General features: G+C 41.6%; 1 protein-coding gene across 3 annotated transcripts in view; it reads left to right on the top strand.

Annotated features, from left to right (window-relative positions):
- BEND2 (BEN domain containing 2) overlaps nucleotides 1-14,662 on the top strand; it is a 446,678-nt gene that overhangs the window by 20,260 nt on the left and 411,756 nt on the right. The window contains exons 10-13 of one of the 3 annotated variants that reach the window (XM_050716193.1): nucleotides 999-1,212; nucleotides 2,333-2,536; nucleotides 6,183-6,456; nucleotides 6,984-9,504. In XM_050716193.1, coding sequence (XP_050572150.1) covers nucleotides 999-1,212; nucleotides 2,333-2,536; nucleotides 6,183-6,418 — 654 coding nt within the window. In that variant the 3' untranslated portion in view covers nucleotides 6,419-6,456; nucleotides 6,984-9,504. Of the gene's footprint in view, nucleotides 1-998; nucleotides 1,213-2,332; nucleotides 2,537-6,182; nucleotides 9,505-14,662 lie in introns of those variants that run through there. The other 2 variants (XR_007709226.1, XM_035542296.1) reach the window with 2 other exon arrangements.

Here is a 14,662-nt window from a genome sequence, read left to right as displayed (position 1 = left end):
AAGTACAAAATTTGTGTTTTCTTGTCAAATTAATTATTTGAACTCTAGTCATACGGTGCACTAATTGGAAATTCCATGGGTTCTGTCTTTGCCTTGCTCAGCATGGGTCTGCTGACTGCAGCACCGGTTCCATATGGGGAGTACTGGCAGCATAGTCCTTTTCCTTCCTCTATCTCTTCCAGCTCCCATGGCCAGCGTTCAGTTAATAAGATACATGTAGACATAAGATGCTAAAAGGAAAGTTCTGTAAGTCATAGAATCACAGAATGGTTTGGGCTGGAAGGGACCTTAAGGATCATCTAATTCCACCGCCCCTGCCCTGGGCAGGGACACCTCCCACCAGACCAGGCTGCCCAAAGCCCCATCCAGCCTGGCCTTGAACACCTCCAGGGATGGGGCATCCACAGCTTCTCTGGGCAACCTCTCCCAGTGCCTCACCACCCTCACAGTGAAGAATTTCTTCCTTATATCCAATCTAAACCTACCCTCTTTTAGTGTAAGGCCATTCCCCCTTGTCCTATCCCTACACTCCCTGACCAAGAGTCCCTCCCCAGCTTTCCTGTAGCCCCCTTTAGGTACTGGAAGGCCGCTGTAAGGTCTCCCTGGAGCCTTCTCTTTTCCAGGCTGAACAACCCCAGCTCCTTTAGCCCAGGAGTAGCATGAGATCTGGTTGAGAGCTTGAACATGTAGCTGCTAGCACTGTTTCACAGCCTTTCCATCAGATATATCCAGTTATGCATTTCGACTTTATATTTACTGAAGCATCTCTCCCAAAACACCTGTAACTCCATTCACCTCTGCTTCTACAAACCTTTGTGCCAAGCCATGAATATGTAGTATCTGTTTCACCTGTAGCTGTGATGATGAAGATTCAGGAATAACTACATTGTAAATACATGGAATCTAATTTATACTAGATGGGAAACGAACTGGAACACTAATTAGAAAACAGGTAGGCTTTTTCTGGTGCACATCTGAACCTCATTTACTTGTTTCAGGAGATAGCTGACGGGAAAGAAAAATTAGCCGACACTCCAGATACATCTCTTTGTGTAGATTTAAATTGTAATGAAGATAATGAAGGGAGTTCTCAAAACCCTCAGAAAATCACCATTTCCACAACTGACAGTCTGCAGAACTCAGGATGGGAAAAGTTTCCAGAACCTTTTCACACACCTTCAGTCAAGAAACTGCAGTCTTTGGAACCCATGGGTAAACTGAGAAATTGTCATCCTCTGGATTTATGCATGTTACGTTTTAAATGGTCAATGAAAAGCAGAAGGTGCTACTATAGGTGACATTGTGAAGTAAAGGGATTTGCTGAACTATGTGACTCTTCTCTTAGCCTCTTGGTGTGTAAGTCTTCTTGGGAGCAAACAAGAACACGATCTGGCTAACAGAATGTTTGCATCTACCAGTTTCCCGTGTTATGGGAAATAACACTATGTCCACTATAAGACTGGAAAGTTCAGTTGTAAGATAGTCTGCTCAGCCTTTCACTTTTCCAGGAATTGCTTCACACTTGTCCCTTTTTTGCAATATTTTTTGGATAGATACTCTAATTTAATGGAGTGAGCTCGTTCAGAATATCTACGAAATGATATTGTAATTTCAGAAGAAAAACACATCCTTCTGTAAAACTGACAATTTAAGAAAAAAATAAATCTTAAGGTAGCCTTTGCACTTAAAAAAAAAAAAAAAAAAGACAACATATAAATGCATCAGCTGGAAAGTTCATGTTCAGCATATGATGCCTGTAGAGAGCTTCAAGGAAAATGAACTGTTAGTTGCATTTGTATTATTTGATTAGAATCACTTTGGGGCTCTAGCAGATCTGCTCCTGCACCCATGATCTGTTACTACTATTCTGACCCCCAGAGAACTGCGTGGTTGGCAGTGGAGTCATGCTGAAGTAGTTGTAAAAATATTCACTGTTTTCAGTTTCCGCTTAAGGGACCTAAGCACCATTGTAATAGCGGAACTTTTATTTATTTGTGTAATTGGAATAGCATCTTCTTTACACAGGAGAGGAAAACCATTTAGAAAGCGATCATTAATGAAGGCTACATTGCTAGCATTGCTGAAAGCATATCAGAAGTGCTATTACACTGTTGTAAAACAGGCAGGTTTTTTGGCTACTGGAACATCTGTCTACAATCTGTTATATTTTAGAATTAGCTGTAGTGTTGCAGTTTTGCTCCGGTCTCTCCAACCAAGTACAGTAGTTTCAGGGGAGAATATTTTGTGTTGTAGCTTCAGTGTAATACATCCATTTTACAGGATAGTTGGTATGGAATAAGTAAAATACTTCTCTCCATGACTTTTTTTCCAGAACTACTTGGAAGTCCATGGCGCAACGTCCAGCTGCCTTTCTCGGTCATTTATGTGGCTAAGGGGAAGTCGCGGCCGGAGTTGTCAGCTCGCTACCTGATCCGTCATCTGTTCACTGAAGACGTGCTGGTGAAAAGCAACGTATACGGTAATCTTGAACGTGGCATGAGTCCACTGGACTGTAACAGGATTAATGCTCTCAGAGGTAAGAAAGAAAACCTTTGTTCAAATGATAACGGGGGAAATTAAAAAGACCGATTGACTCTGTCTTAAGAACAAACCATGCAGCTTCAGGAATTGTTCTGTGAACCTGTTTTGACAAATACTAGTACAAGTAGTGGAAAAAGTTGAGAGAAAGTAGTTAAAGTCTATTCAAACATGTTAAGGAAGTCTCCAGATCACAAACCTTGTTCTTATGGGGGAACTCAGTTTCCTTGATCCTACTTGAAAGGGTGACACAGTGGGAGATGCAAGCAGCCCCCAAGGGTTCTGAAGGGTGTCAGAGGTAATTTCTTCATACAAGTGCTGGATAGGCTAAGCAGAAGTAATACACAGCAGGTTCTGATGCTCTTCACTAACAAGGTTGGGTGTGATAATCAGTGGCAGTGTTGCCTGTAGAAACTGTGAAATAATGGACCTCAGGATCCTGAGGAGAGTTGGAAAGGTTTGAGAGCAGACCCTGTAGCTTAGGAGAGCAGGCTTTGGCTTATTTGGGAAACTCATAGGTGGGAGCTTGTGGGCCACCAAAAGGGACAGTGGAGTAGAACTCTTGTCCAGGGAGGAAACTGGGCTTATTTAGTCTGGAAAAAAGAAGGCTCCAAGGGACAGCAGTCTGCCAGAACGAGTTTACTGAGAAGAGAGCCAAGCTCTTTGCAGCATTGAATGTGGGAGGATGAGAGGCCACAGGCATAAACGGAAACGAGAGATTCAGACTGGATATGAGCAGAAGCATTTTGCCCATGAGGACAGTCAAGCACTGGAGCAGGTTGCTCTGTGAAAGTTGTTTTATCTCTGTCCTTTTTCCATGCCTCAATGGACAAATCCCTGAGCAATGCTGCCTGACCTCAGAGCTGGCCCTGCTTTGGGCAGGAGGTTGGAATAGAGGCCTCCCGAGGTTCCTCAGCCTGAGTGATCAGAAAGGAACAGATTCAAGAACCTCACCCTTCTAAGGGCTCAGAGGTCAGCTGTCCCTACTCTCTTAACAGGCTCCATTGAGGGAAAAGGTCTCAGCAAATTATTTAGTGGTTTAGAAATTACAGGTAGGATAGGGACTGCTGCCAAGTGAACAGGCAGCATTTTGAACTTGACCGGTTTGAGCTATTTGGATAACGGTTCTTTGTCGAAGTGTGTCTTTTCAAATAATGTAGAACAACCTATTCCTTTGTATGGATTTGGACAGTTTTGCCATCTCTTCAGCTTACATGAATCCAGGATGTCTTCAGGAGATTAGTATTGTTTATTCTGTTTGCAAATCCTATCCCAGAAGCCAAGAGGGGTTATGTTGTGGTTGGAATGGTAGCAGGTGTTTTGCCTTCTGCATTGTTCTCAGTTCAGCTTTAAGACTTCTGGAACAGAACCACAGCGTGGCTGAGGCTGGTAGGAACCTCCCCTGCCCAAGCAGGGACACCCAGAGCAGGCTGCCCAGGCAGCTTTTGGAGATCTCCAAAGTGGGAAACTCCACAGCCTCTCTGGGCAGCAATGATCCATGCTCCTTCCTGAGAAGGGAGCCTTCTGTTTGCTTCACTTGGTCCCTCCTGCAAGGCTGGATAAAGCAAGCAGAACTGTGACAGTGGCGGTGGAGTTAGAAAAACAATTAAACAGCAAGTGAGGAGAAGTGTGAAGCAGGTTGTAGCTGGAAAGGGTGCGTATGGTTTATTACACAGAAGAAAAGTTGGCATTATCTGTTAAGAATTTAGCATGGCCAGCATAAACAGCAGCATTGGGTGGAAGATCATCAGATTTTTGTTTGCTCTTTGCTCTGTGGCTGTTAGTAGGCGTGCAGTAAGTTCACCTCTGAGATTACAGCAATATTGCTAAATAAAATGGTATTGGGACTTGCACACTCTGGGATGATGTTTGGGCATGGCTTGAGGGACAGTACAGCAGAAACCATTCCCAGTATGGCAAGACTATACGCAAAAGTAATTTTTCCCAAACTGTTTTTTCTTCCACCACTAGCCTGAGAAAGCTTGCCACTTTAAGCATCTCCACACACTCCCATAGTATGCGCTTTTTGTGTCATGTTGTTTTGATTTTAAGCATTCAGAAGATATATTAAGGGTGTCTTAATGCTGCAGGCACACCAGATGGGCTCCACAGCAGATGCAAGGCAAAGTTCTCTGCTCTGTGCTTGCAGCCAGGCCATGTCACTTGGCTTTCGGGCCAGAGGGCAGTCCGTGGCCCAGTTTTCTTTAACGTTCTAACATAGCCTGATGGGATGGTCACATCATCTCCATGAATGCAACCCTGCAGGGCAGGAAGGGGACCAGCTTAGCTTTGCTATATTCTCAACAATTAAGACTTCTCTGTGAAAGAAAAGGCATTATTAAAAAGCTGATTTGTGGGGCATGTACAAAGGCCTGGTAGCAGGAATTTGTGTTCCGTGCTGTAGCTCTGAGGCCAGACACGCTGTCAGGGATGGAGGTGAAGGGACCCTGGCTGTTGCCTCAGCCAACAGCTGGTGTATCCTTTGGCAGTATATCTCAGGAGTATTCTCCTTTTTTCTTTCGTTCCTCCTTTATTTTTTTTCCAAGCCACTCAGAGTAGAATAAACTGCTAGAGCGCAGGTTTCTCCCTCTGCTCGTCTTTCTTTCGGCCCATGTTTTCCTGGCAAATTAGGTCTTCAGGTGGGGAACTATAGGCTAAGCAAAGCATCAGCTGCAAACGGTATTAGGCTTTTACTTGGTAGGATAAGGATATGTGAGAGCAACAGAACAAAACTGAAATAGTATCAGCTAGCTGTACCTTTCATTCTACTAAGGTAAATCTAAACATCAATCAGAGAATTAGACAAAGTATTGCTTTTGATTTGAAATTGCAGTTGAGAATTCCTTTTTGGTACCTGTTTAAAGATCTTAGGGGCTTGCTGAGAGAAAACCTAATTCAGCTAAGCTCGGAAGAGCACTCATCAGTAATAAAAACTAACAAAAGCAGTCTGTTCTTAAAACCACTCATTTTGCGTGTTGGAAGGGCAGAAAGGTGCAGCAGTCTTACCTTATTTATCCCCTTCCTATCTAAGTCAAGTATTTGTTTACTGTACTGCAACAAGATCAGTAAGGAACAACCTCTTGCTATTTTTCTGTCACCATTGTTTCTCTACAGCTGTGTTGTGTTAAACTGCTGTGTTTCGGTTTAGTGAATTTAGGTTGCAAAAGACCTTCAAGATCATCAAGTTTGATCTGATCTACCCTTCAACTCCCACATTTCAAAAAGATGGAGCTAAGACAGCTCTGAACCCATCCACCAGAAACAGGAGGATGCTTATAGTTCTTGTACATAGTTGTCAAAGATCCTCTGGAGGAGGGCTTAGTCTCGCCAAATGCTGGACTTTCTGAAATGGAGGCTGAGACTTATTTGCTTCAGCAGCAGAAGCTGAAGTTATTTAGCACTTTAAGGGGTCAAGCCCACATAAATGGTTACTCACTTTCTTTGCATGTTTCGTTTTAATGCTTAGACCTTTTGTCATTCTTAAGTATCTCAAACAAATGGGAAAAATATCTGCCTTGTAATTTTGCTCTGCAAGCCTCATGCCTATGGTGTCTTGTTTTGGTAGCATGCGCTTGTTTTGACTGAATTACATCCGAAAATAAAATTGCATAAATAATCGATAATTCACTCGTGTTTATTTTTAGACTTTCTTCAAGAGAACTACCCATCATTTGATCTAAAGGAAACTGGATATGATTGGAAGGCATGCGTGGCTGCCATAAACAGCACAATCCGCAGTCTCAGACACGACCATAAAAAGGCTACAGCTGGAATCAACCGGAGAATCTTGGCAAGGCCACCATCAAGTGAAAAGAGTCCCCCACAGAGTCCTACTTCTGTAAAGCCATGTGGAAGTGACACTATCAATCTTGCAGACTGAAGATCTCTTAGCAGCCGACTCAAATCTTCATTTAGCAGGTTCTGATAAATCCCATGTCGGCAGCAGCACTGAATATCATATTTCATGAGACCAAAGTTGGCAGTAGACTTAGGAACCCCAAGTCTTTGTAGAAGTAGCATTTGTGCTCCTCAGAAATGAATTCCACCATTTCCTGTAGCGGTTGTAATGTGCTGTCCCCTGAAAGCACTTTCTTTTCATGATTAAATGACAATGAAAGATTAATTTGATTACAAAAGATGGATTGCACATCAAGGCAGCAGAAGCAGATAGAGAAATGTGGAGAGGAAAGAATGGTCCTCTGTGGAGGAAGATTCATAGTCAGCTAAACTGTCTCCTTTTGTGTGAGGAGGGAAATTTGCTTTGACAGTTGGATATATTATGCAAAAATACCTAATGCAGAAAGGAAAACACATCTTTATTGCATCTAGCTCATTTATCTCTCTCCTTTTCCTCTTCCTATAGCAGCAGTCTTTGTTACAGGTTAAGGAAAGAGACAGACAACACTGTAAGTACCGTTGGTAACTTTTTCTTCATTCTGATTTAGCTCTACAAAAAAAAAGCATCCAGAACAAACAGCCCAACACTCGATTCTGTTTTTTCATGATGAAAATTGAAGAAAGCACTTCTTCAGGGAAGTAGTGGTTCAGTGGCACGTCTCATCCTGTCTGATGTCCCCATGGTGCAAATGGGCTGCAGCTTTCATCTAGACATCTAGAGGATTTGGATCCTGATTCAGATTTAAGAAAGAGTAATTTATAGCAGCTTTATAGCAGTGATGGTCCTTCAGTTAAGACTGTAAGGACACGTGCTGCATGCTGTTTGTTTGCAGCCAGAGATGACCAACATCAGTGGTACACCTTTCTCAAACTCACAATCATAGCTTTTAATATTCAGGCCTGTGGCTCCTGGTCTACAAAGCTAGGCATATTTGCTTTGCTGTCTGGTTAGGCTGCTGTTCTGAAGACTTGTCGTCCTGTCCTTGTTAACTTAACTCTGAAAGATGTGCAGTGATTATTCCTGCCCTTGCTTGCACAAAACTAAGATTTATTAGTGGACTGAATTATTAAGATAATAATAATAAAAATCTCATTTTGAAAATTACTGGGGTGTGGGAATCCTAAAAATACATAAATAGATGACTACATATATATCCAATTTTACATCTCAGTTTGATTTGTAAGTTGAAATTCAGCAGCAGTAACTGCACAGAAGGTAATGACTGTTTTCTTCTTTTTTTCAAATGAGCAAGTATTTGGTATGTGGTGGGTATATTCAGTATTCAGAATGTGGTGGGTTATCACTGGCTGGCTGCCGGGTGCCTGCCAAGCTGCTCTTTCACTCCCCATCCTCAACAGGACAGGGAGGGAAAATAAAATGAAGGGTCAAGGTAAGGTCAGGGAGATCACTCACCGTCATGAGCAAAGCAGACTTGATTTGGGAAGACTATTTTAATTTATTGCCAATTAAAAATAGAGTAGGATAGTGAGAAACCAAGACAAAACTGAAGCCATCTTTCTCCTTCCTCCTCTTCTCCCTTCTTCAAAGGCTCAGCTTAAGTCTTTGTTTTTCTACCTCCTCCACTCGAGCAGTGCAGGGGAACGGGCAATGGGGGCTGTGGTCAGTCCCTGAGGCTTCGTCTCCGCCGCTCCTTCACGGTCACTCCCTGCCCCTGCTCCACGTGGGGTCCCTCCCACGGGATGCCGTCCTCCACAAACTGCTCCAGCGTGGGTCCCCTATGGGCCACAGCTTCCTTCAGACCACATCCACCTGCTCCACTGTGGGCTTCTCCACGGGCTGCGTTATGGATAGTTGTGCTAGCACCTGGAGAGCACCTCCTCTCCTTTCTTCTTCTCTGACCATGTTATCTGCAGGGTTGCTTCTCTCACATTTCTCGTTCCTCTCTCTTACAGCTTCCACACAGCATTTTTTACTTTTTTTTTTTTTTTTTAATCACGTTATCACAGCCTTAGCTCTGGCCAGCAGTGGGTCCTTTTTGGAGCCAGCTGGAGCTGGCTCTGTCTGACATGAGGGCAGCTCCTTGTCTCTGCTCACAGAGGCCACCCCTGCGGCCACCATGCTACCAAAACCTTGTCACAGAAACCCGAAACAATGCCTTTCCATTACTTGTCTTTTCAGCTTTAGTTACACAGCCCTCTCACACTGGATAACTGCTGCATAAATTTGCCTTGCCATCTGCATAATCTCTGAGCTAAGTCTCACACATCCAACTTTTTCGTAGAAAATAGCTCCTCAGAAAGCTGACACAAGGAACCAGTTTCACCTCTGAAACTTTGGCTTCCAAATTTATGCCTGTGTACATAGCAGAGCAAGATTTAACTAGATCTGTCCTCTCCAAGGCAAAGGTTCCATGTGTTTTGTTGTTTTTTGTTAGCAAGAGGATAAAATAGGATACTGGTTCTCATTTTGCCTTCTATTCATAACAAACAGGCAGTTTATATTATATTATACAGTATAGAATCAGCTTTTATTGCAAGTTAGGATATGCAATGGCCTTATCAAATATGAAATTAGTACATTTCCATTGCCAGCTCCTTGCAGACATCTTTTGTAGGACTTACGAAATAGGCTGAATTTATCTCTTTTTTTTTTTTTTTTTAAATAGAGACATTGTACTGCTGTTTGTCAGTAACATAAGAACTTTGGTAACAAATTCTGCTGTTACTGTTATATACAATCTTTCTTGTAAATGCCAAGAATTTTATATTGCGTGTAGATATTACTAGTTCCAAACCTCAGAAAAAAATACAAAAATGCTTATATTTTTTCAGTAGTTATATGAAACTTTTTCACTGTCATTCACAGATTTTAATGGTAGAATGATATATTTATTGAACGACCTGTCTGGCACTGAAATCTGTTAGTGTGGTGCATTCCTCTAGCTTCCATATTGAAAGAGAGTTGAATAATTGAATAAAAGTAGAAATAGTTTTCTTGTTTCTGTTAGAAATGTATCAAATTTTGCTAACTTTTATATAATAAAATTACAGTATTTTGCTCTTCGGAAAAGTATTTTACAAATAAAACTAGCTTATAGCTCCTTGACTAAATATGTGTCTGTTAACTATTTCTTGCATCGTGGCTCTACAGTTTAGGTACAATTTCATCTGAAAAGATTCTTTTTATCTCCTTTCAAGAACCAGAGCTTTGAGAAGATCTGATTGAGGTGAGATGACTTCAAAATTTAGACTGCTTTAACTGATTGAGTAAACCAAAGAAAGCTCTTTTGGACTTGTCAGTTACAGCTTTGTGTAAGCTATGTGAAACAGCATTCCACAGAAGAGTGGGAGTTGGGTAAAATTGTTAAGAAATTCCTTTAAACTAGTGCATTTTTAGTAAATTAGGCCATACTCGCAGTGGAATCAGTTTCTGTATTACTCTCTTTTTCAAGGAATAAAATGGCAGGAAGGTAATCTGCTTCCTTGAAAGACTGAAAATTCACCTTCTGTCCTCTGTCTTTTTACAGTAGAGCTGTACTCTCCTGTACAAGTTTCCATTCTCTACACAGCAGAGCTGGGCCACTCCATTCACACATGATTCAAGTCTTGGGGTTTGAGACAATACTTCAGATAGTTCATCTGGTACTTCTGGCACCCGACTGGACAGCTCTCTAATCTGCTACTGTTTTTTGTCTAGGATGCGTCCGTGTGGGAGACGGGGCCAGGCTGGAGACTGTGACCGGGTCTCCCAGTCGGCAAGGGGAGCCAAGGGCTGGGCTCTCAGGAGCTCTGGGGTTAATGTGGTGGGGGGGATAGGCTGCTCAGGGCATCTAAATCCGCCGGGTGCCATTTGCAGCATGTGTGGAAATTGTCTCTCTCATAGACATGTTCAGCTTCAACAGTTTCAACTCGTCCCTTTGAACAATATGAATACAACTATTTTCTTCAAGCATTTATTTGGATGTTTAATGGGAGTGCTCACAAGATTTTAGAATATGATGTGGAATGGATTAAATATCTGTGCAGTTCTTTGCTTCTGCCTTGTCTATAGCTATAGCAACACAATTATTTTGTAGTTCTTGTGCAATCACTGGTTTCTTCTGTTCAAGACAAGGTACAGTAGTGTCTGCGTGAAGCGAGATGGGAGCTGCTGACTTTAAATGCCACCCGAACTGTGTAGGTATTTAGCGCTGATTTATTTTTATTTTACTTTATTTTTTTTCTGAACAGTGAGGTGACATCAATTATACTAATCCACAAAAACAACTTCTGCACTGGAAAGAGACTGTCTCGCTCCTGGGTAGTTTGAAGGGCTCTAGCACCACCTACCGAGGGCTGAAAGTTTTCTAAAGAACAGAAAACCTCCCCGACTGAAAGAAATGTTATTAACTGTTCTGAAAGAGAGCGGCTCTGATAAATTGATTTCGGTGCTGTTGCTGAACAATTAATGTTTCACTTTCAGCTGAGCTTCATTTTTTAAATCTAAATCTTGTCATTTTAAAATGATCAAATTAGATCATTTGCTTGTTCAGTGACACACGTTTTTTTAGTTAAAGATTTACAGATGCTATTAGACGTGGCACATGGGGCATCTGTTCACATACAGTGTTGTGTGAGCAGTAAAATGCAGGGGGTGATGGAACACCAGCATCAGCATCCTCTGATTCCTTAGCATTTAGTCTGCTAGCATGAACTTTCCAAGGGTGACATCTCCTTTGAAAGCCCCCATCAAGGAAGAGACTTCCAGTGGCATCAGCAGACAGGCAATTGTGTGAGGCTCTGGGAGTTCCCAAAGCTGGGCGAGGGACCACAGTTTGGCCAGGACATGTCTTTCTACTTGTAGCGTCAGGTTTCAGAAGGCAAAGTAATGATATTGTTGGCTAGAAGACTGTAAAAATATCATTGTGTGCTTAGCTTGAGATAGGAAGGGCTGCATTGCCATGACAGAGAAACAAACCAGTCCAAATGGAGGGGATTGTCAGGTGTGTGAGGTGGCTTCATCCTGAAGTACTTTGACAGGTGAAACTTGCTGAAACAACAGGCATTCCAGCTTTGGGAAGGCTCCAGACTGATGTGGCACTGAAAGCTTACTGAGAAGTGCCGAAAAGATTTGGGAAAAGGAACGGACCTAATCGGATGTGAAATTCTGAAAAACCATCTCAGTTTGGGAGCAAAGGTTGCTAACCAAAGGATGTTGTATATCTTTTGTATTGAATGCTCTCAGTTTGTTTCTATACTGCGTGGACTAGTACAGAAGAAGATGCCCAGTATTTTCTGCCTACTGCCTCCCAGTATACAGAAGGAAGTCCGTGCTTTTAGGTGGTCCAGGCCAGAATGCCCTGGCTGCAGTAAAATGGCTTGTTCAGAGTATGTGCTTCTTACGCCAGTAAATGCCTGCTAATGTCACACATTTAAACTGAGTCTAGGCAATGCTGAGTGTAGGAATCTAGATTGCTGTCTTATTCAAGTTGCTCTCTAAGGTTCTGACTCTGAAGGCTATTTGGGGGTTCGGCAACAGGACCACAGAATATCATCATCTACTCAGACCCCTGGTAGCCAGCAGAGCTTCCTACCTGCTTGGTTGTGTGAAACACCCACTCTGTACAACATTACATGACTTCCCTTCTTCTCTTCTTTTACACAGCCCATGTTTTCCCTTACTTGTGTGAACCATGAAGGCTGATGAAGAAAGGCAAGCCTGTTTCATTTAGCTTCAGTTGTCTTTCTGAGGTCTAAATCACCACTGGACAGTGCTCAGGGGTCTTGCAAATTGAAAAAGGTAGCGGAACATTTGCTCAGACCAGTCTCTCGGAATTGAGAAGAATCTGAATGATGTTGCTGTTTAAAAATGGTAACAACAAAAGCAAGGAGGTGTTTTACTCCTTCCACGAATGGTTTAGGAGCTGGATTTTGGGAGCAGTTTTTGTATCATATCCTGCTGTGGTTCTTGGAGCTCAGAGTATCAGTCTCTGCTCAGATTTGGCAATAAATATGCTGAAAAGAGACTGGTGTAGTTTTCTGATCCACAAGATAATTCCTTTCCCTTACTGGTTACACAGGCAGGAAATTTCAGAAGGAAAGGGAAAGCTATTTAAATTGACACAGAAAAAAGCCTAAATTTATATTTGAAGTTCTTGACTGTTGCATGCTACTGGTTTAGTGACTACAGGAAAGGAGTGAGTGGAGCAGTCAGGTGCTTGTGACATGAAAAAGAAGTATTTAGGCACATTTTTTTCCCCCTAATTGTCACAGAAAGGTGAAAACACTGATAATAATAATACGTTACTGCTGTGACGTTTTCTGTTTAAATGTTTCTATAGAAAATTTATTGACTGAGAAAAGTAAGAAAAATACAAAGAAGGTGTCTTTATTTAATCACAAAACAATAACAAAAAAAACTACAACATCCTGCCCCTTCCTCTAGGAGATCAAAGATAGTTTTATAGTGTAGCTGTTTTCCCTTTTTGCCACTGCTCTGAAGGAAGTGTTAGTTTTCCACTTTATGATCGTGACCTTCTTGGAAATAAATGCAATCGTTTAAAGCAGCAGCCCATTAAAATCTGTTTGTTTTCCACACTACAGAACTTTCCTTAAATTCCAGTGAGATAGTTTTCCATAAAACGTTATTTCCATCCTCCCATGTATTTAGTTTATAAGTGAGGATTATTTTTCTGCTGTGTGATCTCATGGAGGTGCTGTTTGAGCACATTTTGTCTTTTTTTTTTTTTTTTTTTTTAAAGGATGTAGCTCTACAGAGCTATGCTTTCAGTGTTAGCTGGGAGCAGAGACAAACAAAAGCAAATATATGTAAAATTATTACTTCTCTCTCTTTAGCAAGAAAGATAATTTTACATGGAGATCTTACTATTGATTGTAATTCCCTTTTCCTTTTTATAACTGTAGCAACAGTAGCAGATACCTTTCCTATAACAAGTCAGTAAGGACTGCATATTCTTTATAAAAGGAAAAACAAGCAAACAAAAGAGCCCCAACACAGCGAAACCTTTTGTACTTTTGTGGCTTTTCCCAATTTCATTTTTAACTCCGCAGCTGTCTTAAGAAAGCCTTTACTCAGAAACCACCAGCCAAAAACTAGTTTCGCTTAGTCTGGAAGCAAATCTGTTCAAGCTTTTGCTTGGCTGTGAATTTATTAACCTGGTAACTAAGCCTGTGGCCTAGTTCTGCAAACAGCATCCAAGTGTGTAACTTTTCCATCCTATTTATGACTACTCAAAGTAGGAAAGATTAACATATGGAAACACAGCTGAAGTATCAGGGTCTATGTTAGCAAATTCAAGCTTCACTCAAAAAAAAAAAATAATACTTCATCAAATGCTCACAGGGAACACATAGAGGGAATGGGTGTTGTGGGCCCTCAGACAAGCTGACAAATTCAGCCATCCCACCCGCCCCTGGGCGTTACTGGCCCCATGGCACCGGTGTGTGTAATTTACCCACTCCAGTTCGTAATTTGGCATGGGACCTTGTCCTGCACAGAAAAGTGAGTTTGCTCAAGTGCCCTGGACTCCGAACACCAAAGGTCAAGATGTGTGCCCAAATGTAAAGGCAGAAAGACTCAGAGGAGTGATAATGCCTTATATGCTGCCACAAATACCTGCTTACAGAATCTAAGAAAATGAACACAATAATAATCAGTAAATCCTAACTGCTTTGTAAAATGCTGAAACATAATCATCAGTGCTTTGGACTACAAAGATGTTTCTTGTGTCTGTCTTAACTTCTCCAAAGAAAATCCATGCAATTGAATGACAGGGAAATAACACTAACCATAAACAAAAGATACATAAACATTTGCAGAGTGGTGGGATGCTGAAACCATGACGAGAAAGCTTTCTGGGACAGTTTATTTTTGTTTCTATTTTCAACATTTAGAGCAAAGGGGGCTCCTGTGTATGAAGCCCTTCAGCACTACAGTAATTATGTAAATTCTGGCCTTTATTTGAAGGCCCGACTCAAAACCAAATAAAACCAAAGGGAATATCTGCAGACCTTTTGGGAGGTAGGTAAGATTGTTTGATGCTTAGCTACATTTTTCATTTTGTTTGGATAATAAGTGATTTTTATTTATTTATTTATTTATTTTAAGATAGAACTATTTTGATATAGCTTTTGTAATGAATGTGAGGTCTTCTGCCAGGGGAACAAATGCAAATGCATCTCGTCCCCAGCTGCAGATCGGTTGAAATGTGGAGTCCCTAACCCCTACTTGCACACTTTGAACACTTTTTTTTTTTCCCCTTTCTGC

Source organism: Cygnus atratus, chromosome 1, assembly GCF_013377495.2.
Source record: "Cygnus atratus isolate AKBS03 ecotype Queensland, Australia chromosome 1, CAtr_DNAZoo_HiC_assembly, whole genome shotgun sequence".
Classification (NCBI taxonomy): Eukaryota; Metazoa; Chordata; class Aves; order Anseriformes; family Anatidae; genus Cygnus; species Cygnus atratus.
Note: the sequence above shows the minus strand (reverse complement) of the source record. Positions and strands in the feature narration are given on the sequence as shown.